The following is a 26,150-nucleotide window of genomic DNA, read 5'->3' as shown; positions in this document are numbered from 1 at the left end:
AGGATCCATGGCAAAACTCACTTTTTGGAAAAGTGCCACTTGATCTTTTCCATCCACTTAAATAAGCACTTCTCATCAACAATGCAGAACTCCTTTAGTATTGCCCTGGAATGTCAGGCTCAACTATGTGCCGTAGCCGGTTGGTGTGTTGCTGAAACAAAATGAGTGCTACTAAACAAAGCTGACACTTTCGGATCCAGTTTACAAAATAATGACAGGCATTCGTGGGTTTAAAAACTTTCATCCCTTCTTTGCAACATTCAACTTATTTCAGGGTTTTTGCTTTCATTGCTCCATTTGGAGTTCGTTCCATGTATTGCCCACCTTTTTTGTGCAGAAATGTCTCCTGAATTTAGTTTGAAATTTGTAATCTTCTGGTTGAAACCTGATATCACTTGTTTCATGCTATCTACCCCTTCTCTATTAAAACTACAAGTTCACTTTTGATTTATTTTTATGTACAATGATTTGTTGGTTTGGCTGGGCTCTGTCATCGTCCAGAAAATAAAATTTAATGCAGGCAAGTGTAAAGTACTGCACATAACAAGGCAAACTGAGGATTGCCTATTACTCCATGAATGCTCAGGATGAAATTGAAAGAGACCAAGGAATCTCATATACTTGATGCTGAATATGTCCAACCAGTATAGAGCAGCAGCCAACAAATGCAAGGGAGCTCTGAACGGCATGATCAATGCAATAAAATGCTAATTATTATCTATATGCAGAAACTAGGTATAATTATCTGATTAGATCACAGCGCTTAACTTAAGAGCTTTTTTAACTCAGTGGGCTAGATAGCTGGTTTGTAATGCAGAACAAGGCCAGCAACATGGGTTCAATTCCCGTACCAGCTTACCCGAACAGGCGCCGGAATGTGGCGACTAGGGGCTTTTCACAGTAACTTCATACTTTTGTCAATAAAAGATTATTATTATTAATCGGTCTTGAGTTGCTTTTTTTGCATCTGGTTTGTAAAGATTTGATTATAATCCCTGTAAGATCTCTTATTTTATCTTCTAATAAGAGTCGATAGACCAGTTGATTGGAGGCGTCGTAAATACAACTTTATTTCTAATTATTCACTTGAATACGCTTGCATACGAACTAAATCAAAACCTAGAAATGAAATATCAAACAATACATGAGTTGCTCAAATACATGGCAAAGGAAATCATTAATCATAAAAGCATAAAGAAATCACTTTTAAAATAAACAGACTGATTCATGAATTTCAGAAAAGCAGGAACTCAGGAGGCCAACCTCAGCCACGAAGTCTTACTTTAAGGGAATCCTTAGCGATGGTCTAATTCCTCATTTACTCTCATTGGTTTCTAATTCTCATCTGAGACCTCCTGATTTGTTCAAATATATGTCTGTTACTTCGGACGATTTATTAATCAGACATTGGCCGTTACTTAAGATTGATTAGAGGGCAGCACGGTGGCGCAGCGGTTAGCATTGCTGCCTCACGGCGCCAAGGTCCCAGGTTTGATCCCGGTTCTGGGTCACTGTCCATGTGGAGTTTGCACATTCTCCCCGTGTTTGCATGGGTTTCACCCCCACAACCCAAAGATGTGCAGAGTAGGTGGATTGGCCACACTAAACTGCCCCTTAATTGGAAAAAATGAATTTGGTACTCAAACATTTTTTTAAAGATTGATTAGTATCCATCAGGAATAATTGTGTCTACGTGCCCCGTCTCATGAGAATAGGTTTCTCACATAACGGCTGGCCATAGACCTTGCTGTAATTAATACAATGGTCTATTCATTGTTCCAACAAATGTTTCATATAATGTCTAAATTTCTATATCAAGTCCCTAATGTTCAATCGTTAATTCATTGTCTGAAACAATAACTATCTTTTCACAGTCATGGCATTTTAAATAATTCCACTCTTTAGCTAAGCACTCAATCAGTACCTAAAAACATCAATAAATCAAAGAATCAATAATCTATCAACCCCCCTTGGTTACTTTTCCAGATGAGATTCCTGTTCCTGCTGGAATGGAGGAAGGGGAGTTGGGAGAACACAGGAACAAGTTGTTATGTTTCTTGGAAATTTCAATGCATTATCAACCCAGCAAACTCATCAGTGACTTTCCATTTGATGGTGAGTGGCAAATTCTCTGGACAAAATGTAAATTTTTTGTTTGGATATTTAATTGCTTTTGTGAGGCATTCATAGTGAATACCTGAGGTAGCTGTTCATGCCTACTGTGAAGTTTTGTTGACTTTATGAATGTAATTTGCAAATATAATGAAGTGTTAATCATTAGATGAGCACGTATTGCTATATAAATTTACAAATTAGTGTTTGGAGAAAACTGATCGGTTTCATAGCAAGTACTGATGATCTTTTCCTCATTCCAACCTGTGTTTCTTTCAGGTGCTTTTGCTATTTATTTAGAAATAATATTGACACATACATCTACAACAGATTTGTAATTTCCAACCTTTCAAGTCATTCAGCTGTCCCAATCTTTCTTGATCTTTTCCATCTTTGAACCTTCCAAGGGCTTATACTGTGCACAAATATAGGTTTTTATCATCGATTTTACAGTGCAGAAGGAGACCCTTCGACCCATCAAGTCTGCACCAGCCCTTGGAAGCCCACAATTTCACCCCATCCCCGTAACCCCACCTAACCTTTTTGGGCACTAAGAGCAATTTTAGTTTGGCCAATCCACCTAATCTGCATTTCTTTGGACTGCGAGAAACCTGACCACCCGGAGGAAACCCACGCAGACACGGGGAGAACGTGCAGACTCCTCACAGACATTCACCCGAGGCTGGAATTGAACCCAGGTCCCTGGCATTGAGACAGCAGTGCTAACCATGTTCCACCGGGCCACACCGTGGTAATGCCACACAATACAGTGGAGAGTATCCTCCGTGTGAAGACGGGACACCGTCTCCACAAGGACTGGGCAGTGGTCAATCCTACCTATACTATCACCGATGGTGCATCTGCAACAGGCAGATTGGTAAGGATGAGGTCAAAAAGATTTTTCCTTTTTGTTGCTCCCTATCAACCTGCCACATGCCCAGTCTAGCAGCCATGTTATTTAGGACATGGACAGCCTAGTCGGTAGTAGTGCTACTGAGCTATTCTTGGTGATAGACATTGAAGTCCCCACCCAGACTACATTTTCTGCCCTTTCCATGCTCAGTGCTTCTTCAGTTGATGTTCAGTATGGAGGAGTATTGATTCATTGGCTCAGGTGGGATGCTAGTGTCTTACAACACCAGGTTAAAGTCCAACAGATTTGTTTCAAACACGAGCTTTCGGAGCACTGCTCCTTCCTCAGGTGAATGGAAAGGTATGTTCCAGAAACATTTATATAGACAAAGTCAGAGATGCCGGACAAAGTTTAGAATGCAAGCATTTGCGGGTAATTAAATCATTACAGATCCAGAGAGAGGGATAATCCCAGGTTAAAGAGGTGTGAATTGTCTCAAGCCAGGACAGTTGGTAGGATTTTGCAAGTCCAGGCCAGATGGTGGGGGGTGAAGACTCCCAGGGTAAATCCCTCCTCACTGGGAATCTGGGAAGAAAGGGTGCAAGTGATAGTCCACCAGTAAGCTCGGGGGGGGCTTCTGGGAAGGGGAGGTGGGAAGGGGTTGATGGCTGACAGTGACCTGGGGGTTGGGCTGAGTCCTACCCCCAGTAGCAGTCATGACTGAAAGGAGGGCCGCGGCGGGGGGTTGTGAGAGGCCACCAATCCATTTGGTTACATGGAACGTGCGAGGGCTGGGGGGAGCGTTGAAGGGGACAAGAGTTTTCCCGCATTTTAATAGCTTGTGCTGTTGCAAGATAACCATCTGAGGGTGAAGGCGCAGGTGAGGCTTCAAAAGGGCTGGGTGAATCAGGTGTTCCACTCGGGTTTTGATAGTAGGGCCTGGGTGGGTAGCGATATTGGTAGGTAAGAGAAAGGGCTATCAGATGGCGAACAGTGGTGGCTGACCAGGGGAGCAGGTACGCCTATAGTAACGGGTGTCATACATGGGAGGTTGATGGTGCTGGTTAGCGTGTAAGCATCGAATTAGGATGACGTAAGGTTTATGAAGAAGATATTGGCCGCCATACCCGATTTGGATATGCCCAGTTAATATTGTGGGTAGTGGGGGCGAAGGTGTTGGCTGCACTTATGGGGAAGATGGAAGGTGGGGTGGACAAGTGAAGGTTTTTGCATCCGTTGGATATAGAGTATTCGTTTTTTTTGACAGTTCGCGATGTGTATTCAAGGATTGACTTTTTTATTATGGGGGACGCACTGTTTGCCGGGGTGAAGAAAGCAGAATATTCAGCGATACCTCCGGTGGCGGCCATGGTGTGAATGGTCGCACACCAGGTAGCTCCTCCCCGAAGGAATAGGAAAGAGCTCTTTTTACCCGATATTGGATGTAATTTTGACCAAAAGGTGTAGTTGAAGGTCGGAGGAGTAGTTTCCCCCAGGAGTGGGATTCCGCTGATTACCAAACCTGGCAGAAGATGGTGAGATATCTGGCCAAAGAGTTGCAGGAAACTTGTGGCGCAGCAGCCGGTGGAAGGATGGCAGAGGGGGAAGGGCTGGTGCAAGCAGCAAATCCCCAGATGGAGCAATTGATGGCTTTTATTTATTTATTTTTTTATAAATTTAGATTAGCCAATTATTTTTTCCAATTAAGGGGCAATTTCGCGTGGCCAATCCACCGACTCTGCACATTTTTGGGTTGTGGGGGCGAAACCCACGCAGACACGGGGAGAACGTGCAAACTCCACACGGACAGTGACCCAGAGCCGGGATCGAACCTGGGACCTCAGCGCCGTGAGGCGGTTGTGCTAACCACTAGGCCACCGTGCTGCCCTTGATGGCTTTTATTAAGGATGAGTTCCTCGCCAAGGAAGGAGATGTGGGAGGATCACTTGAAGGCCATCGACGGAGCTATGGCACCCCTGAAGAACTCTGGAGTGGGTGGAGAAGTGTTTGGAGGTGCACGGGTCGCAGATCCAAGAGATTGAAGGGGTGATCTCAGACCACAGATCAAGTGGTGACACTGGAGGCGGAGGTGGAGCTCTTAGGAGACCTTTGCAAAATGTTGAGGGCAAAGGTGGAGGAGCAGGAGAACCCATCAAGAAGGCAGAACATGCAGATAGTGGGCCTGCCTGAAGGAATTGAAGGTGTGAGTGCCACGAGGTACGTCTCGAAGATGCTGGTGGGGCTGGGAGGGGAATGGGTGCTAGATAAGGCCCCTGAAGAGGACAAAGTGCACAGGTCTCTGAGACTCCATAAAATTGTGGAGAAGAGAAGATCTCTCATTGAACCACGGAGAAGAGCAAGGGGTGGGACTCTCCCGTACCCGGCGGGGCGGGGGGGTCGCGAGATAGTGGAGGTGGATGGGGACTATTTGAAGGCGCTCACCACGGAGGGATTGGTGAGGAGGATAAAGTTACAGGGGCAAATTGATAGGCTGACAAAAGGGGAGGGTGGTAGGACAGCTACAGAAGACAAGAGGGGTGCAGTATCAATAGGGGGAGAAGGTGAATCGCATGCTAGCACACCAATTACAGAGGCAGGCCCCGTTGAGGGAAATATTGAGAATACAGGCTGGGGATGTGGTGTCGGAGCCGGGGAAGATAAGTAAGGGTTTTCGGGAGTATTACCAGGGATTATACAAGGCGGACCCTGGGGGAGAAGAGGGAGACATGGGACGGTTTTTGGACAAGCTGGAGTTTCACAGTTGGAGGAAGTAAAGAGGCGGGCGCTGGAGGAGCCCTGGGGCTGAGGGAGGTGCTGGACAGTATTGGGGGTATGAAGTCAGGGACGGCGCCAGGGCCGGATGGATTTCCGGCGGAATTTTATAAGGAGTTTGTGACGGACCTGGCACTACATGTTTTGGGGGCTTTTAATGAGGTGTTGGAGAAGGGGGAGCTGCTGTAGGCAATGATTACGATAATCCTTAAAAGGGGAAGTACCCGGTGAAATGTGGGTTGTTTAGGCCCTATCATTGTTGAATACTGAAGTCGGGGACGGCGCCAGGGCCGGATGGATTTCCGGCGGAATTTTATAAGGAGTTTGTGACGGACCTGGCACCACATGTTTTGGGGGTGTTTAATGAGGTGTTGGAGAAGGGGAGTTGCTGTAGGGGCAAATTGATAGGCTGACAAAAGGGGAGGGTGGTAGGACAGCTACAGAAGACAAGAGGGGTACAGTATCAATAGGGGGAGAAGGCGAATCGCATGCTAGCACACCAATTACAGAGGCAGGCCCCGTTGAGGGAAATATTGAGAATACAGGCTGGGGATGTGGGGTTTTCGGGAGTATTACCAGGGATTATACAAGGCGGACCCTGGGGGAGAAGAGGGAGACATGGGACGGTTTTTGGACAAGCTGGAGTTTCACAGTTGGAGGAAGTAAAGAGGCGGGCGCTGGAGGAGCCCTGGGGCTGAGGGAGGTGCTGGACAGTATTGGGGGTATGAAGTCAGGGACGGCGCCAGGGCCGGATGGATTTCCGGCGGAATTTTATAAGGAGTTTGTGACGGACCTGGCACCACATGTTTTGGGGGCGTTTAATGAGGTGTTGGAGAAGGGGGAGCTGCTGTAGGCAATGATTACGATAATCCTTAAAAGGGGAAGTACCCGGTGAAATGTGGGTTGTTTAGGCCCTATCATTGTTGAATACTGATGTGATAGTACTGGCTAAGTTGTTGGCGGGAAGGATGGAGGATTGTGTCCTGGGGGTGGTTACAGAGGACCAAACAGGGTTCATAAAAGGCAAGCAGCGTTCGAACAATATAAAAAAGGTTTTTGAATGTAGTCATGAATCCGTTGGAAGGACTGGTACCCAAAGTATAATAATGATCTTTATTGTCACAAGTAGGCTTACATTAACACTGCAATTAACACTCTGAAAATCCCCCAGTCGCCATATTCCGGCACCTGTTCGGGTACACTGAGGGAGAATTCAGAATGTACAAATTCCCTAACAGCACGCCTTTTGGGACTTGTGGGAGGAGACCGGAGCACCCGGAGGAAACCCAAGCAGACACTGGGAGAACGTGCAGACAGTGACCCAAGCCAGGAATGGAACCTGGGACTCTGGTGCTGTGCAGCAACAGTGCTACCCACTACTACTGTGCTGCCCTACCCTTCCCTTCCATATCTGGAAGCAGCAGTCGCTCCAGCAGGGTGTATCTCGGCAACCTAGGGAACGCCTTCCAAACCTTTCGTGCAGGGTCCCTTACATTTGGGGCAGCACGGTAGCACAAGTGGATAGCATTATGGCTTCATAGCGCCAGGGTCCCAGGTTCGATTCCTCGCTGGGTCACTCTGTGCGGAGTCTGCACGTTCTCCCCGTGTCTGTGTGGGTTTCCTCCGGGTGCTATGGTTTCCTCCCACAGTCCAAAAACGTGCAGATTAGGTGGATTGGCCATGCTGAACTGCCCTTGGTGTCGAAAAAAGGTTAGATGGAGTTGTTGGGTTACGGGGATAGGGTGAAAGTGAGGGCTTAAGTGAGTCAGTGCTGATTCGATGGGCCAAATGGTCTCGTGCACTGTGTGTTTTATGTTCTATAGATGCATAGAAGATAGGAGCAGGAGGAAGCTTTTTGGCCCACCAGAGTCTGCTTTGCCATTTATCACAATCATGGCTGATCATTCAACTCAATAGCAATAATCCTGCTTTCTGCCCAGAGCCTTTGATCCCATTCCCATGTGCTATATCTAGCCGCCTCTTGAATATATTCAATGTTTTAGCATCAACTACTTCCTGTGGCAATGAATCATCACTCTTTGTGTGAAGAAACGTCTCCTTATATCTGTCTGAAATGGTTTACCCTGAATCCTCAGACTGTGACATCTGGTTCTGGACACACCGATCATTGGTAACATCTTATCTGCATCAACCCTGTCTAGTCCCGTTAAAATTTTCAAAGTCTCTGGGATCTCCCCCATTCTTCTGAACTCCAGCGAAAGCAATCCCAACCTAGTCAATCTCTCCTCATATGACAGTCCCGCCATTCCTGTAATCAGTCTGGTAAACCTTCGCTGCACTCCCTCGAGAGCAAGAACATCCTTCCTCAGAGAAGGAGACCAAAACTGCACACAATGCTCTAGGTGTGGCCTCATCAAGGCTCTGTATAATTGAAGCCAAGCATCCCTGCTTCGATACTCTCAACCTCTCGCAATGAAGGCCAACATACCCAATAGCCTTCTTTACCTGCATGCTTACCTTTACAACTGGTGCACAAGGACACCCAGGCCCCGCTGTACACTCCCCTCTCCCAATTTACAACCATTCAGGTAGTAATCTGCCTTCCTGTTTTTGCTTCCAAAGTGAATAACCTCACACTTATCCAAACTATACTGAATTTGCCATTGATTTGCCCACTCGCCCAACCTGTTCAGTTCATAATGTAGGATCCCTGCATCCTCGTCACATTTCCCCCTCCCACCTAACTTGGTATCATCTACAACCTTTGAGATGTTACATTTTGTTTCCGCATCCAAATCATTACTATATTGTGAATAGCTGGGGTTCCAGCACAATCCCTGTGGTACCCCACTAGTTACTGCCTACCAATTTGAAAAGGACCCCATTAATCCCTCTCTTTGTTTTCTTCTCTGCCAACCAGTTTTGTATCACCTCAATACATTTCCCTCAATCCCATGCGCTTTTAATTTTGCACAATAATCTCTATGTGTCAAACGCCTTCTGAAAGTCCAAATATACCACATCGACTGGCTACAGTACAGTCAACTGTACTGGTTACATCTTCAAAGAATTCCAACAGATTTGTCCAGCATGATTTTTGCTTCAGAAATCCATGCTGACTCTGACTGATCCTGCCACTGATTTCTGAATGTTCCGCTATAAAGTCCTTGATAATGGATTCAAGCATTTTTCCCACAACCAATGTTAGGCTTACTGGTCTATAATTCCCCTGCTTTCTCTCTCCCTCCCTTTTTGAATATTGGAGTGACATGAGCTACCCTCCAATCTGCAGGGACAGTTCCAGAGTCTATAGAATCCCGGAAGATGACCACCAATGCATCCACTATTTCCAATCCTACCAACTGTCCTGGCTAGAGACAATTCACACCTCTTTAACCTGGGGTTACCCTTATCTTTGGATCTGTAAAGATTTAATTACCTGCAAATGCTTGCATTCTAAGCATTGTCTGGCATCTTTGAATTTGTCTATATATATTTTTCTGGAAAATACCTCTTCATTCACCTGAGGGAGGAGCAGTGCTCCGAAAGCTAGTGTTTGAAACAAATATGTTGGACTTTAACCTGGTGTTGTAAGACTTCTTACTGTGCTCACCCCAGTCCAACGCCGTAATCTCCACATCATGTTTTTCTTGGAGCAGAGGAGATCGAGGGGAGCATGATTGAGATGTATAAAATTGAGGGGCATAGGAAGAATAGACAGGAAGAAGCTTTTTATCTTGATGGAGGGATCACATACTAGGGGGCATAGATTTAAGTTAAGGGGCAGGAGTTTAGGAGGGAATGTGAGGAAATACCTTTTCGCCCAGAGGGTGGTGGGAGTTTGGAACTCGCTGCTTGAAAGGGTGGTGGAGACAGAGACCCACCTATCGTTGAAGAAGTATTTAGATGTATGCCGACGACCTGTTACTGTATGTGGCGGACCCGGTGGGAGGGATGCCAGGAGTGATGGAGTTGCCAGCCGAGTTTGGGACCTTTTCAGGTTATAAAAAAACTTGGGCAAGAGCGAGGTGTTTGTGGTGCACCCTGGAGACCAGGAGGAAGGAATTGGTAGGCTCCCGCTTAGGCGGGCAGGGGAGAGCTTTAGGTACCTGGGGGTGCAGGTGGCCAGGGACTGGGGGACTCTTCAAAAGCATAACTTCACCAGACTGGTAGATCAGATGGAGGAGGAGTTCAGGAGGTGGGACATGCTGCCATTGTCGTTGGCGGGGAGGGTACAGTCCGTCAAAATGACGGTGCTTCCGAGGTTCTTGTTCCTTTTTCAGTGCCTGCCCATATTTATCCCCAGGGCCTTCTTTAGGAGAGTGACCAGCAGTATTCTGAGCTTTGTGTGGGCATATGGGACTCCGAGAGTGAGGAGGGTGTTCCGGGATAGAGGCAGGCTGGCGCTGCCCAACCTTCTGGGGTACTATTGGGCAGCCAATATGTCAATGGTGCGTAAATGGGTGATGGAGGGGGGAGGGGCGGCATGGAAAAGAATGGAGATGGCGTCATGTAGAGGTACGAGCCTGGGTGCCATGGTAACGGCACCGTTGCCGCTCTCCCCTAAGAGGTTTACCACGAGCCCGGTGGTGGCGGCGACCCTAAGAATCTGGGGACAGTGGAGACAGCATCGGGGGGAAACAGGGGGCTCGATGGAGGCTCCACTGGGTGGCAACCATCGGTTCATCCCGGGGAACACGGATGGGGGATTCAGGGGGTGGCAAAGGGCGGGCATCAGCAAATTGAGGGACCTGTTTATTGGCGGGAGGTTTGCGGGCCTTGGGGAACTGGAAGATAAATTTGGCCTTCCCCAAGGGAACATGTTCAGATACCTGCAGGTAAAGGTGTTTGCTAGGCGACAGGTAGAGGGATTCCCTTTGCTGCCCTCGCGGGGGACGATGGACAGAGTGCTTTCTGGGGTGTGGGTAGGAGAGGGGAAGGTGTCTGACATCTATAAGGTAATGCAGGAGGTGGAGGAGTCGTCAGTGGAGGAGCTGTAGGCTAAATGGGAGGAGGAACTCGGGGAGCAGATAGAGGACGGGACTTGGGCGGAGGCCTTGGAGAGAGTTAACTCTTCCTCCTCATGTGCGAGGCTTAGTCTCATCCAATTTAAGGTGCTGCACCAGGCCCACATGTCCGGGACTAGGATGAGTAGGTTCTTTGGGGGTGAGGACAGGTGCACCAGATGTTCGGGGAGTCCAGGGAACCACGCCCAGATGTTCTGGGCATGCCCAGCACTGGAAGAATTCTGGAACGGGGTGGCGGGGACGGTGTCGAGGGTGGTTGGATCCAGGGTCAAACCAGGGTGGGGACTCGCGATTTTTGGAGTTGCGGTAGAGCCGGGAGTGCAGGAGGCGAAAGAGGCCGGTGTCCTGGCCTTTGCGTCCCTAGTAGCCCGTCGAAGGATTCTGTTACAATGGAAGGATGCAAGGCCCCCAAGCGTGGAGACCTGGATCAGTGACATGGCGGGATTTATAAAATTGGAAAAGGTCAAATTTGCCCTGAGAGGATCAAGACAAGGGTTCTATAAATGATGGCAGCCTTTTCTGGACTTCCTGGCTCAGAGATAGGTAAATTGGTCAATAGCAGCAGCAACCCCGGGGGGGGGGGGTGCATTATTGTAGTGTTTATTCTGTAACTTTATAGTGTGTTAATTTGCGTTGTTGTTAAAATGCTGGGTTGTTCATGGGGATGGACGAATGTATATGATTGTTAATATTATTGTTATTTTCGGTATTTTACTAAGGTGCGTCAATGTTGTATAAAATTAAAATTTTTCAATAAAAATTATTTGAAAAAAAAAAGAAGTCTTTAGATGTGCACTTGCGATCCCAAGGCATACAAGGCTCTGGGGGCCAAGTGCTGGGAAATGGGATTAGAATAGTTAGGTGATTGTTTTTGACTGGCTCAGACTCAGTGAGCCGAAGGGCCTTTTCTGTGCTGTATGACTGTATGAATCTATGAAAAAACCCTTGGTCATTTCTGATGCTTTCTGATCTACTTCACATGAAAACTATTTAGTCTTTATAAACTAATTAGGAAAGAGGTATAAATATTGCTCCCATATCTTTTAGCATGGATTCAGCACACCTGCATGTACATTAGCAATTTCTGTGCAACCTCTAAATTTTTCTGTCCCAATTTATTATGTTAGCAATGCCATGTTTATTACTCTTATGAACAATCATAGTCAATTCCTTCTGAACATTGTCCTATGATATCTTACTCCTTCCTACTGTGTTACAAAACCCTCTCTTCCGTTCCCTATTCTAGTTCCCTCTTTTCAAGGGTCTTCCATTCCTGAAATCGAAATTTGACATTGGCTTGTTGAGTTCTAATTTCTCCCATCTTTTCTCTTCAACCCTGGTAACTTCGTGCTGTTACGACCCCCTGAGCTAGTGTGTAGTCAATTCCAGCCCCACTTGACCTGGAGTCGCAACGCAATTGAAATTAATAAATATTTCTTAGAAAAACACCCAAAGTTTTTGGGTCTTAGCTGTCCAATAACTATAGTCACCAGGTTTGTGAAGTTACTATAATTAAATACGCAGCAAATACAACAGGTTAACTATTACCTCATTCCTAACCCCCACCCCTCCACTTAAAACTGTATATGCACAAACACACAAGACAGACAAACAGAAAGGGAAGAAGAGATGTGTAAAAATAATTATGAAAGTAAAAAGACAAGAGTCTTTGCTTCCAACGGTTATTTCTAGCACACCTTCCTTCAATTTAGACTTTCAGTCCGAGATTTCTGTAATGGTTGTCATTGTAGATTCATTCGGATCTCTGCAGTTTCAGAAATACAACAGCTTTTCTCGAGAAAACACGAGGGTGAGAGAACAGTTTCTTTCCTCTGAGCTTCCAGGACTCAATTGCCTTTCCCCTGGCCCTCTGAAAGTCATCCCATTCAGGCAGGACCCAATCACTGCCTGTCACCGGGCAGAATGTGGCCTTTTGGTCAATTCATTGGCCACCAGCTAACCAATCAAACTGAGTCCCACTGATCTCTTGGGTGCCAAAAAGGTCTGAGTTCTGCTGTTCAAAAGTTAGCACAGTGTTCTCTTTTGTAACTTTTGAATTCCTCCCTTCCCTGCTCAACTTAAGATATATGCCCAGTAAGCATCCATGAATCAAAACAATAACAGCAAAAATAAAGGTGAAATTAGGGAATCAACAGGAAGGGGCCCTCACAATACACTCTGCACCTTGGTCTTCATTTTGGGACTGCTCAGTGTGGAAAAGGAAGGGTGAAGTGAATGTCGTGAATGATCTTTCTGGTGATGTTTCAGGGTTGCTGGAGGAACGAGCATTGCTGATGGGTCAAATGGGTCTACATGAACAAGCCCTTTTTATTTATGTTCACATACTGAAGAATATTAAAATGGCCGAAGAGTAAGTATTCCACATTTCATTTCCGGAGTTCTGGTATCTGTAGTTAAAATTACCATGTTTAATGCGTTTTTGTATTAAAGGTTTCTGGACCTTTTTAAATATCTAAGTGTTGGGCCTGCAATGCTGGGGTCCTTGGGTTCAAATTCAGCATTGACCAATTAATAAGCCTGGCTGCTCCTTGCAAATAGACAGTTTTTCACCAAGTGAGAGAATGAATTTAATGCACATTTGTTATTTTTATAAATTTAGAGTACCCAATACGTTTTTTCCAATTAAGGGGCAATTTAGGGTGGGGGTGAGACCCACATAAACATGGGGAGAATGTGCAAGTTCCACACGGACAGTGACCGAATCCAGGTCCTCAGCTGTGTAAGGCAGCAGTGCTAACCACTGTGCCCACCCCCTCTCGCACATTTGTTTGTGGGTGGTTATCTGTTTGTACCTGCGTGTGGAGGTCAAGTCATTTGCTGAGACTTGGTGAGGGCCAGGCAGTTTTCACTTATTCGGCACTCATCTAGCACAATCTGGTGGAACCAGTCAAATTATTGCAAAAGGTTGGGGAATTTTAAGCACCACTGTGTTACACCAAAAAAGTGTTTTCTGCAGTCCTTTTACACTGGATTTATATTCATTTGAATATAATATCATATCCCACCCTCAAAACTGGTCACTCGTTAGGGTGAAATAACGAGATTACACTAATTCTGGAATACTTTTCGAATTGTGTTCATTTTCCTAGGTGTGAGGCAATAGTTGGCACATTTGAAAAGTATTTTCAAATCAGATATATATAAAATACTAAGCAATTAATTAATATTAAGAAAATGACAAGTGGTGATATAAAAACAAAATCTTTATAAATGTATTTTATTCCAAACGTATATGAAAAGTTACGACCCATAGACAGTTCGGGAAACAAACTTCCCAACACACCTACCCTGCATATCTTTGGGTTGTGGGGGCGAAACCCACGCAAACACGGGGTGAATGTTGAAATTCCCCCTCCTCCCCGTGACAATCAACTCCCCACCTTGCCTCAAAACCCTCCGCTGAACCCCCTTGACTCGTATTGAATCTTTTCTAGCCAAAGAAAGTCATAAATCATCCAGCCAGGCCGCTACCCCCAGTGGCATGCTGACTGCCACTCCAATAAAATGAGTCGCCGGGCAATCAGAGAAGCGAAGGCCATAACATCGACCTTCCTCTCCTCCATCAGCTCCGGCTTCTCCGATACCCCAAATATCGCACCAAACCTCTCACACTTGTCTGCCACCACCTGAAAGATCTCACTCATTCTTGCCTGTGTCATATGTACCCGGTGTACGGCCTTGAACTGTATCGGGCTCATCCTTGCGCTCGAGGTCGCGTTTACCCTTTGGAGTGCCTCACTCCATACTCCCCAGTTTATCTCCCCTCCCAGCTACCCTTCCCACTTCTCCCTAATCTTCACCGCCCGCTCACCTCCCTGTTCCCCCAGCCACCTGTATATTTCTCGAATCCTGCTCTCCCCTTCCACATCCGGAAGCAACAGTTGCTCCAACCTGGGAAACTCTTTCCAAATCTTCCATGCAAAGTTCCTTACCTGCAGGCACCTAAACTCACTTGCTCTCGAGAGCTCTACCCTCTCCTTCAATTAATCAATACTGGCAAATCCTTCTTCCAGATACAAATCCCTCGCCTTAACCAGCCCCCACTTCTCTCCACTTCCTATACATGCCATCTATCCTCCTGGCACAAACCCGTGGTTTTCTAACAACGGGGTTAACACCAACATCCCCTCTATATCTTAAAGTGCCTTCTCAGCTGGTTCCACATCTTCACCGTGGACTGCACCACTGGGCTCCCCTGAATATCTGCTCGGCGCCATTGGCAACATTGCCCTCACCATAGCCCTTAAGCTGGACCCCCTCGCTAGATTCCTCCTTCATCCTAACTCATTCTACCCCCTCTACTTCCCACCATCGCCTTACCTTCTCCACGTTAGCTGCCCAATAGTAATGTAGAAGGTTTGGCAACGCCAAGCCTCCCTGCTGCCTCTGAAACAGTGTCCTCTTAACCCTTGGCACCTTCCCTGCCAATACAAAGTCCGAAATAATTGTGCCCAGTTTCCAAAAGAAGGCCTTTGGTACAAAGATCGGGAGTGTCTGGAATATGAACAGGAACCTCGGCAGAATGTTTGTTTATTTTCACCAGTTGGACCCTGAAAACTGATTGCTTGAGACTACTACCATCTGTTGAATTGTACACCAGCAACTACATTTTCAGGAGAGGAGAGAATTGAGGGCCAGAGGGAAATGCTCAATAATGTATAAAAGCAAATTACTGTGGATGCTGGAATCTGAAACCAAAAGAGAAAATGCTGGAAAATCTCAGCAGGTCTGGCAGTATCTGTAAGAGAAAAGAGCGAACATTTCGAGTCCAGATGACCCTTTGTCAAAGATGTTAGATGTATTTCCTGAGGTGTTTGTTTTATTTGGATCTCCATGCGATCAGAGTAAGGTACCAGCAATGAATATATTAGAATACTGCCTGTTGGATCAATTTCTAACCAATCTCACCAAGTTGTATATAGCTTTGTTCACTTTGGAAAATTGTTTTTTGAACTGAGTTCACTTACCTGCTTCCTTATCAAAGTAGATCAGGCAGCGCGACGGCGCAGCGGTTAGCACTGCTGTCTCATGGCGCCGAGGTCCCAGGTTCGATCCCGACTCTGGGTCACTGTACGTGTGGAGTTTGCACATTCTCTCCGTGTTTGCGTGGGTTTTGCCCTCACAACCCAAACATGTGCAGGGTAGGTGGATTGGCCACGCTAAATTGCCCCTTAATTGGAAAAAAAATGAATTGGGTACTCTAAATTTATTTTAAAAAATCAAAATAGATCAAACTAGACTTTGATTATGTCTTGATTTTAATAAGTGCTTGTTCTGTCCGATTTCAGATACTGTCACAAACATTATGATTGGAACAGGGATGGCAACAAAGACGTGAGTACACATAGTACTAATCCTCCCTGCACAGTTCCTTGGTTTTCCCTCATGTGGAGCATCAATAGCAGAGATTATTGTATTTGCTCAACACTACTTGCTCCATAGAATCATAGCCCCATCCCTCAGATAAGTGTTAAGTGAGAACCACAGATGGAAACAAACAGATTGGCTATTGCTGAGTTCAGTGGAAGAGAGGGGGAGGGGGGGGCTCCTTTGTGATTGGCACACGTCATTAAATAGTGGTCAGGGTTGTTGTATTCAGCAGTTGATGACCATTCTACTAGTACATTTGTTGACAAGACAGCAGCAGGGTTTTGTGTATTTGCTTGTAACATATAGTTGGTTAAATCAGTCCAAGATGTATTAAAATATATTAGTTAAATAAATGTTTCAAAGTTTGTTGTTCAATCTGACTGTCATTCACAGAAGGTTGAAACAATATCATTGTTTCACTTAGGTGTACCTGTCTTTACTACGTATGTACCTGTCACCACCTGACATTCACTGTGTGGGGCCAATCAGGATGGAGATACCAGAGCCACAAGCAAACTTGCAGGCTGCCCTGCAAATACTGGAGCTGCACCACAGTAAACTGGACACCACAAAGGTACTGTCAAAGTTATAACTGTACAGGCAGAACTGTAAATGTCAAAAAATCCAAATCTGGAACTAGCATAAAAAAATTACATGGTTGTCAGCAAGATCAAGCTGCATAACAGCATTATTGCACTCAACTGCTAGGGATCCTTGGCTGACATTGAATATGATATATGAAGCAAGTGACCTGTCATAGAAACTGAATTTATAGTGCCATTCAGTCCATCGAGTCTCCTTGGAAAAAGCACCCTACTTAAGCCCATGCCTCCACCCTATCCCCGTAATCCAGTCACCTTACCTAACCTAAAGGGCAATTTAACATGGCCAATCCACCTAACCTGCACATTTTTGGACTGTGGGAGGAAACCGGTGCACCCAGAGGAAACCCACACAGACACTGGGAGAAAGTGCAAACTCCACACAGTCACCTAAGGCCAGAATTGAATTTTGGAGTGCTCTACTCTGCAATAAGGAACCAAAATTTCTGTCACATTCGCTCAATTTAGTAAGTGTAAAAATATACCTGAGTGTATGTATGTGAGCTGAGTTGGCTAAATGGGTAACTTGTAGCTCAGAAAACGGCAACCAGTTTGGCAGGGAAATGGGATCCCAGGAGTAGGATGAGATAGGTCAAAATCAAATCCGGAAAATGGAGGTAGAACTTTAGCTAGTGATGTACAATATATAGTGATAGACTTGGAATTACGGGACAAGCAACGTTTTAAAAGTGTTCGGCAAGGGAAAATGGTGGGGTTAAACTGTTTGTACTTAAATGCAAGGAGTATTAGAAGCAAGGTAGATGAGTTAAGAGCACATTGCTTTAACAGAAACCTGGCTAAAGAAGGGGCAAAATTGGCAGCTCAACATCCCTGGATAGAATTATCAGGCAGGACAGAGGGGGAGGTAGAAAAAAAAGGGGGGAGGGGGAGTAGCACTAATGGTTAAGGAATCCATTCCAGTTGTGAGAAGGGATGATATAATAAACGGATCTAGTCTTGGGGCACGAAGAAGGGCAAATGGTGACGTGATGGTTGATGACCATATCGGGGATAGTGATCACGATTCAGTATTACTATGGAAAAGGACGGAGATAAAGCAGGAGTAAAAATTTTGAATTGGGGTTGGAAAACTTTGTAGAAATGAGAAGGGACTTGCTTGAGGTGGTTTGGCCAGCATTGCTAGAAGATAAATTTGAGAAAACCAGTGGGAAGCACTAAAAGGAGAGATCCTAAAGGTGCGAAGTAGACATGTCCGCTCCAAAAATAGGTGGTGTTGCCAAATCTTGACCCCTCCCGGTTCTCTAGAGGAATACAGGGGTAGATCAAACAGGAAAAAAAAGCATACAATGGGCATAAACAACAAAGCACTGAAGATAGCCTAGTTGAATATAGAAAGTGTAGGAACGAAGTCAAAAAGAAAATCAAAGAGAGGGCATATAATAGTCGCAAGTAAAGTTAAATCAAATCAAAAGATGTTTAACCAATATATTAATGGTACAAGGTTAGTTAGAGATGAAGAGGGGAACTTGTGTGTAGCTGCAGAGGCTGTGAGAAGGGTTTGATATTAATATTTTGTCTGTGTTTACCAAGGAAATGGATAATGCAGATATAGTAGTCCAGGAGGAACATTGTGAGAGACTGGATGGGAGAATCGTAAAGAGAAAGGAAGTATTCAAAGGGTTGAAATCCTTAAGTTGCCAGGGCCAGATGGATTGTTTCTGAGGCTACTAAAGAAGTTCAAGGAGGAGATAGCAGATGACCTGAAGATAATTTTAATCCTCACTTGACACAGGGAGGTACTGGAGGACTTTGTGGAAGATGATTCTTGGGTAGGGTGTGTGGATAGTCTGGGTCATGTTGACATCAAAAAAGAGGTATTGAGTATTTTAAAAGACATTTAAGGTAGATAAGTCTCCTGTGCCTGGATTTACACCAGAATACTAAGGGAAGCAAGGGTGGAAATTGCTGGGGTCTTGACTGACATCTTTGTATCCTCATTGGCGACAGGTGAGGTCCCAGAGGACTGGAGAATAGCTAACGTGGTACGGCTGTTTAAGAAAGGTAGCAGGGATAATCCAGGAAACTATAGGCCGGTGAGCCTCATGTTGGTAGTAGGTAAATTATTGGGGAGAGTTCTCATGGGACAGGATTTATACCCATTTGGAAACAAATGGACTCATTAACGATAGACGACATGGTTTTGTGAAGGGGAGGTCGTGCATCACTAACTTGATTGAGTTTTTTGAGGAGGTGACAAAGATGATTGATGAGGGGAGGGTAGTGGATGTTGGTTAGATGGACTTCAGTAAACCCTTTGACAAGGTGCTTTATGGCAGACTGGTACAAAAGTTGAAGTCACACAGGATCGATGGCAAGATGGATACAGAGCTGGCTTGGTCACAGAAGGCAGAGGGTAGCAGTAGAATTGTGATTTTCTAAATGGAAGGTTGTAACTAGTGGTGTTCCACAGGATCGGTGCTGGGGCCTCTGTTGTTTGTAGTATACATTAAACGATTTCGAGAAAAATGTAGCTGGGCTAATTAGTAAGTTCACGGATGACGCCGAGGTTGGTGGAGTGTCAGATAGTGTTGAGGATTGTGGACAAGGTAGTCAAGAAAGCATATGGAATGCTTGCCTTCATTGGACAGGGCATCAAGTATAAAAACTGGCGAGTCATGCTACAGTTGTACAGAACCTTGGTAAGGCCGCACTTGGAATATTACGCACAATTCTGGTTGTGACACTATCAGAAGGATGTGGAGGCTTTGGAAAGGGTGCAGAGGAGGTTTACAAGGATGTTGCCTGGTCCGTAGGATGTTGGCTATGCGGAGAGACTGAATAGACTCGGACTCTTTTCATTAGAACAATGGAGGTTGAGGGGTGACCTGATAGAAGTCTACAAGATTATGAGGGGTATGGATAGAGTGGATGGGCAGGCACTCTTTCCCAGGGTGGAGGGGTTAGTCACCAGGGGGCATAGGTTTAAAGTCTGTGGGACAAATTTTAGAGGAGATGTGTGAGGCATGTTTTTTTTACACAGAGGGTGGTGAGTGCCTGGAACGCGTTGCCAGGCAAGGTTGTGGCAGCAGATACATTACGGAGTTCAAAAGGCATCTCGACAAATAATATAATAATCTTTATTGTCAGAAGTAGGCTTACATTAACACTGCAATGAAATTGCCGTAAAAATCCCCTAGTCGCCACACGTACACTAAGGGAGAATTCAGAATGTCCAATTCACCTAACAAGCACGTCTTTTGGGACTTGTGGGAGGAAACCCACGCAGTCATAGGAAGAATGTGCAGACTCCACAGTGACCCAAGCCGAGAATTGAACCTGGGACACTGGCCCTATGAAGCAACGGAGCTAACCACTGTGCTACCATGCCGCCCATGGATTGGGAGGGTGTAAAGGGATATGGCACTAGTAAGTGCGGAGGGTTTTGGCCAAGGATAGTATCATGACCGGTACAGGCTTGGAGGACCAAAGGGCCTGTTCCTGTACTGTATTGTTCTTTGTTCTTTGACTGGAGAAATGCAACATAGTTCCGCTGTTTAAAAGGGTCCGAAGGCAATGCCGAACCATCATAGGCCAGTTATGTCAGTGGGGGACGAATTAGTAGAATCAATCCTGAGAGGATTAACTGTCACATAGAAAGGCATGGACTAATCAGGGATAGTCCGCTTGAATTTATTAAAGGAAGGTCTTTTTGTAAATTTAGAGTACCTAATTATTTTTTTTCCAATTTTAATGGGCAATTTAGCATTTTCAATCCACCTACCATGCACAGATTTGGGTTGTGGGGGTGAAACACCTACACAGACACAAGTAGAATGTACAAACTCCACACGGACAGTAACCTAGGGCCGGAATTGAACCCGGGTCCTCAGTGGCATAGGCAGCAGTACCAGCCACCGTGCCACCCTTGTTAAAGGACGGTCTTGCCTCATGGGTCCCTAAAGGCAGCAGTTCAAGTAGATAAAGTTGTTAAGAAAGCATGTGGAATGCTGTCTTCATTGGCAGAGGTTAGAATATAATGTTCAAGCTTCTGAAGAGTAATGAGTTCTGCTTCTCCACAAAACACCTTTTATTTCTTTTGACCCAACCTCGCACACAAATCTACACCGGTAACCCCTTTATATATCAGTGATTTCTATTGGATACTTAACATCAAATCAGTATTTAATTGGGAGGTCTGTTAACCCATTCCTAACATAAAAGTAAGGATATAATGTTGGAATTGTATAAAACACTGGTGATGCCACAACTGGAATGTTGTGTGAGTTCTGGCCACCACATTACAGGAAGGACGCTATTGCTCTGGAAAGAGTGCAGAGGAGGTTTACAAGAATGTTGTCAGGGTGAGAAAAGTGTCGCTATGAGGAGAGATGGATAGTTTGGGGTTACTTTCCTTGGAACAAAGAAGGCTGAGGGGTGACTTAATTGAGGTATACAAAATTATCAGGTAAGAGATAGGGTGGACAGTATGAAATTGTTTCCCCTGGTGGAGAATTCTAAAACCAGGGGACATAGATACAAGATATCTGGGGCAGCAGGGTAGCATCGTGGTTAGCATAAATGCTTCACAGCTCCAGGGTCCCAGGTTCGATTCCCGGCTGGGTCACTGTCTGTGTGGAGTCTGCACGTCCTCCCCCTGTGTGCGTGGGTTTCCTCCGGGTGCTCCGGTTTCCTCCCACAGTCCAAAGATGTGCGGGTTAGGTGGATTGGCCATGCTAAATTGCCCGTAGTGTCCTAATAAAAGTAAGGTTAAGGGGGAGGTTGTTGGGTTACGGGTATAGGGTGGATACGTGGGTTTGAGTAGGGTGATCATTGCTCGGCACAACATTGAGGGCCGAAGGGCCTGTTCTGTGCTGTACTGTTCTATGTTCTATAAGTGGCAGATGGTGTAGAGGGGACATGAGGGGAAACCTTTTTACGCAGAGGATAGTGGGAGTCTGGAATTCACGGCCTAAGTTGGTGGTGGAGGCAGAGATCCTAAACTCTTTTAAAAAGGTATCTGGATCTGAACCTTGAGTGCTCGAAGCTACAGGGCTATGGACCGGGTGCAGGAAGGTGGGATTAGAAAGGGAACCTGGGTGTCCTAGGGCTGGCATGGGCAAGATGGGCCGTATGTCCTCCTTCTGCACTGTAACATTTTTATTATTCTAACTGCTGTGCAAGTTTGATTTCTACTCTGGCTGAGGTAGACTTGGAATCTGCCTCTTCGCCGTGTCCTGAGAGTGGAATGCAGTGTCAAACGACTACTGACCAAAGCTGCCAAATAAACGACTCTGGCTGATGTATCACCAGACAATTAGCCAAGGACCTGTCTTCAGGCAGAGCGCACAGATGTACATAAAGCACAAACACGTGCACACTTTCATACAATGTGAAAAGGAGTGTATATTTAAATTGTGAATGGATCAACTTCATTGCAGCCATGTTACCTTTTGGTTGGACTTTCATTGTTTTTTATGATGCTTATTAAGTCGGATGTTGTAACTCCAATGTTTTTAGAGCTGAGCAGCAAATGGTTAAATGGTGTAGCCAATATTCAGTTCTGGAACTTTGTAGTTCTTTGCATCCTCACAGACGATTTTCTGCCCAATACAAGTTTATAATTAATTTGCCTTCAGGTATTGGTGTACCAAATAGAATGTCATCATGCATAGTCAACAAAAACTATTGTGGAAATATTGATGGATTCTCCTGTCACTTCAAAGAATGAGTGTTTGGCAAGTGGAAAAAAAGACCAGTTTACAGTTTAGGTTGGTGTTGTCTCGTGTGACATTAGGCCAAGTCTCAATTTAACTAACCGATCGCAAATACTGAATATGAAATCAGTGTTTGTGGGATGGATGGAGGCTTTTATTTTGTCTCGCTTGATCTGAAGGCACTTTACTCTGTTCTCAAATGTCAAAATTGCTTGATGAAGGACTTCTCCATTTGCATCTGTCCAAGATTGCTTTTCCCCTGCACTGGATCCAGCTTGCAATCCCTGAGGTTGACTTTCATATTGTCTTTACATCTAAGTTTGGGACATCCTGTGGTGTGGGTTCCCATGCTCGCCTAGCTGTTACTGCCTTTGATATACAGGATTCCTGCATGTGGCCACAACCGCAGTTAAAAATTACTGGAGGAGATAGCAAGTGGGTGACCACCAGACAGAGGAAGAGTGGGAAGGCAGTGCAGGGGGCCTCTGGAGTCATCTCCCTCCAAAACAGATATAACGTTTTGGATACTGTTGGGGAAGATGGCTCACCAGGGAAAGGTGGCAGCAGCCAGGTACATGGCAACATTTCTGGCTCTGCTGCGCAGTAAAGCAGGAAAGAATGGCAGAGCCATAGTGATAGGGGACTCGATGGTAAGGGGAATAGACAGGCGTTTCTGCGGACGCAAAAGAGACTCCAAGATATTGCCTCCCTGATGCAAGTGTCAAGGATGTCTGAACGGCTGCATGAAATTCTGGAGGGGGAGTGTGAAAAGCCAGCAGTCGTGGTGCATATAGGCACCAACATATAGGTACAAAACGTGAAGTGGTCCTACAAGCTGAATTTAGGAAGTGAGTTAAACTAAAAAGTAGGACCTCAAAGGTAGTGATCTCAGGATTGCTACCAGTGCCACGTGCTCGTCAAGAGTAGGAATGTCAGGATAGATGAGATGAATATGTGGCTTGAGAGATTGTGTAAGAGGGGAGGAGTCAAATTCCTGGGACATTGGAAGCGGTTCTGGAGGAGGTGGGACCAGTACAAACCGGAAGGTCTGCCCACGGGCAGGACTGGAACCTATGTCCTAGGGGGAGTGTTTGCTAGTGCTGTTGGGGAGGTTAAAGCTAATATGGCAAGGGGATGGGAACCATTGCAGGATGTCAGTGGGAAGTTAAGTGGGGACAGAAACAAAAGGCAGTAAGGAAAAAAGTGAAAGGCAGATAAACCAAAGTCAAAAAGGGCCACAGTACAGTGGTGAACTCTGTGAATGGGTCCAGTGAGTCTCCGAGAAATAAAATATCGGGAGAGTGTACAAAACATGACCAGACAGATGGTCTGAGAAAGCAGGGCAGAGAGCAAGGGCAGTCTAAATCAAACTACATTTATTTCAATGCAAGGGGCCTGAATGGGCAAGACAGATGAACTCGGGGCATGGATGGGTACATGGGAATGGGATAGTATAGCTATTACTGAAACATGGCTAAGGGAGGGGCTGGACTGGCAGTTCAATGTTCCAGGATACAGATGCTATAGGAAAGATAGAACATGAGGTAAGAGAGGAGGGGGGAGTTGCTTTTTTGATTAGGAAAAATATCATGGCAGTGTGGAGAGGGGATATATCCAGGGGTTTGCCCACTGAGTCTACGTGGGTATAACTGAAAAATAAGAAGGGAGAGATCACTTTGATAGGATTGTACTACAGGGCCCCAAATAGTCGACAGGAAATTGAGGAGCAAATATGTAAGGATATTACAGATAGCTGCAAGAAAAATAGGGTGGTAATAGTTGGGAACTTTAACTTTCCCAACATTGACTGGGACACCCATAGCTTTAGGGGCTTTGATGGAGAAATTTGTTGAGTGTATTCAGGAGGAATTTCTCATTCAGTATGTGGATGGCCTGACTGGAGAGGGGGAAAAATCTGACCTCCTCTTGGGAAATAAGGAAGGGCAGGTGAAGGATCACCTTGGAACCAGTTATCATAATTCCATTAGTTTTAAGTTAGCAATGGAGAATGATAGGTCTGGCCCAAAAGTTAAAATTCTAAATTGGAGCAAGGCCAAATAGTGATGGTATTAGACTTTCAAAAGTTGATTGGGGAAGTCTGTTGGCAGGTAACGGGACAGATGGTAAGTGGGAAGATTTCAAAAGTGTATTAACCAGAGTTCAGGGTAAGCACATTCCTCTTAAGAGTGAAATGCAAGACTGGTAGAAGTAGGGAACCATGGATGACTCAGGATATTGAGGCCCTGGTCAAAAACAACGTGGCATATGACATGCGTCGGCAGCTGGGATCAAGTGGATCCCTTGAAGAGTATAGAGGTTGTCAGAGTAGAGTTAAGAGAGAAATCAGGAGTGCAAAAAGGGGACATGATATTGCTTTGGCAGGTAAGGCAAAGGAGAATCCAAAGAGCTTCTACAAATACATAAAGAGAAAAGAGTAACTTGGGAGAAAGTGGGGCCTCTTAAGGGTCGACAAGGTCATATATGTGCAAATCCACAAGAGATGGGTGAGATCGTGAATGAATATTTTTCACTGGTACTTACTGTTGAGAAAGGCATGGATGTTAGGGAACTTCGGGAAATAAATAGTGATGTCTTGAGTATACATATTACAGAGAAGGAAGTACTGGAAATCTTAAAGCGCATCAAAGTAGATAAATCCCCGGGACCTGATGCAATGTATCCCAGGACATTGTGGGAGGCTAGGGAGGAAATTGTGAGTTCCCAAGCAGAGATATTTGAATCATCGACAGCCACAGGTGAGATGCCTGAAGATTGGAGGGTAGCAAATGTTGTGCATTTGTTTGAGAAGGGCTGCAGGGAAGAGCCTGGGAACTACAAACCGGTGAGCCTTAACGTGGGTAAGGGTAAGTTGTTGGAAGGTATTCTGAGAGACCGGATCTATAGGCATTTAGAGAGGCAAGGACTGATTAGGGACAGGCAACATGGCTTTGTGAGTGGAAAATCATGTCTCACAAATTTTATTTTTTTGGAAGGGGTAACCAAGAAGGTAGATCAGGGCAGTTTAGTCAACGTTATCTACATGGACATTAGGAAGGCCTTTGGCAAGGTACTGCATGGGAGGTTGTTGCATACGGTTAAATCTCAGGGGATCCAGGGTGAGGTAGCCAATTGGACATAAAATTGGCTTGTCGACAGAATGCGAAGGGTGGTTGTAAAGATTTGTTTTGCAAACTGGAGGCCTGTAACCAGCAGTGTGCCTCAGGGATCAGTGATGGGTCCACTGTTACTTGTTATTTATATTAATGATTTGGATGAGAATTTAGCAAACCCACACAAACACAGGGAGAATGTGCAAATTCCACACAGACAGTGACCCAAGGCAGGGATCGAACCTGGGACCTTGGTGTTGTGACACAGCAGTGCTAACCACTAGGCCACCATGTTGACCCATTTTTCTGGAGTTTAACTTCTCTATAAAATTTAGCATTTTACAGGTTCCCTACTTACTGATCTTCTGACTTCGATTCACTTCAGGACCATCCCCTTTATACTAGGATTAGCCTGGTTTCTTCACTCTAACTGCACACCCATCCGCCCAATATATCTGGGATAGTTCTATCTATGCATGTGCATAGTTCTGCTGAGATACACTAGCATCCCATGAGTTGCTTGAGTGCATTAACTAGATGTTGAAATTGATCAAACTACTGCAGTTTTTTTTGTTGTTCCTTGTGTCTATTTATATTCACAATTATATTTCTAAAAATAAATTTAGAGTACCCAATCATTTTTTTTT

At 45.3% G+C, this 26,150-nt stretch overlaps 1 protein-coding gene across 1 annotated transcript in view; it reads left to right on the top strand.

The window, feature by feature from the left end:
- vps39 (VPS39 subunit of HOPS complex) overlaps positions 1 to 26,150 on the top strand; it is a 174,437-nt gene that overhangs the window by 122,320 nt on the left and 25,967 nt on the right. The window contains exons 19-22 of the mRNA XM_038783024.1: positions 1,987 to 2,115; positions 12,994 to 13,096; positions 16,035 to 16,080; positions 16,541 to 16,690. Coding sequence (XP_038638952.1) covers positions 1,987 to 2,115; positions 12,994 to 13,096; positions 16,035 to 16,080; positions 16,541 to 16,690 — 428 coding nt within the window. The remainder of the gene's footprint in view (positions 1 to 1,986; positions 2,116 to 12,993; positions 13,097 to 16,034; positions 16,081 to 16,540; positions 16,691 to 26,150) is intronic.

Source organism: Scyliorhinus canicula, chromosome 2 (assembly GCF_902713615.1).
Source record: "Scyliorhinus canicula chromosome 2, sScyCan1.1, whole genome shotgun sequence".
Taxonomy (NCBI): Eukaryota; Metazoa; Chordata; class Chondrichthyes; order Carcharhiniformes; family Scyliorhinidae; genus Scyliorhinus; species Scyliorhinus canicula.
This window is presented reverse-complemented; position numbering and strand designations above follow the sequence as displayed.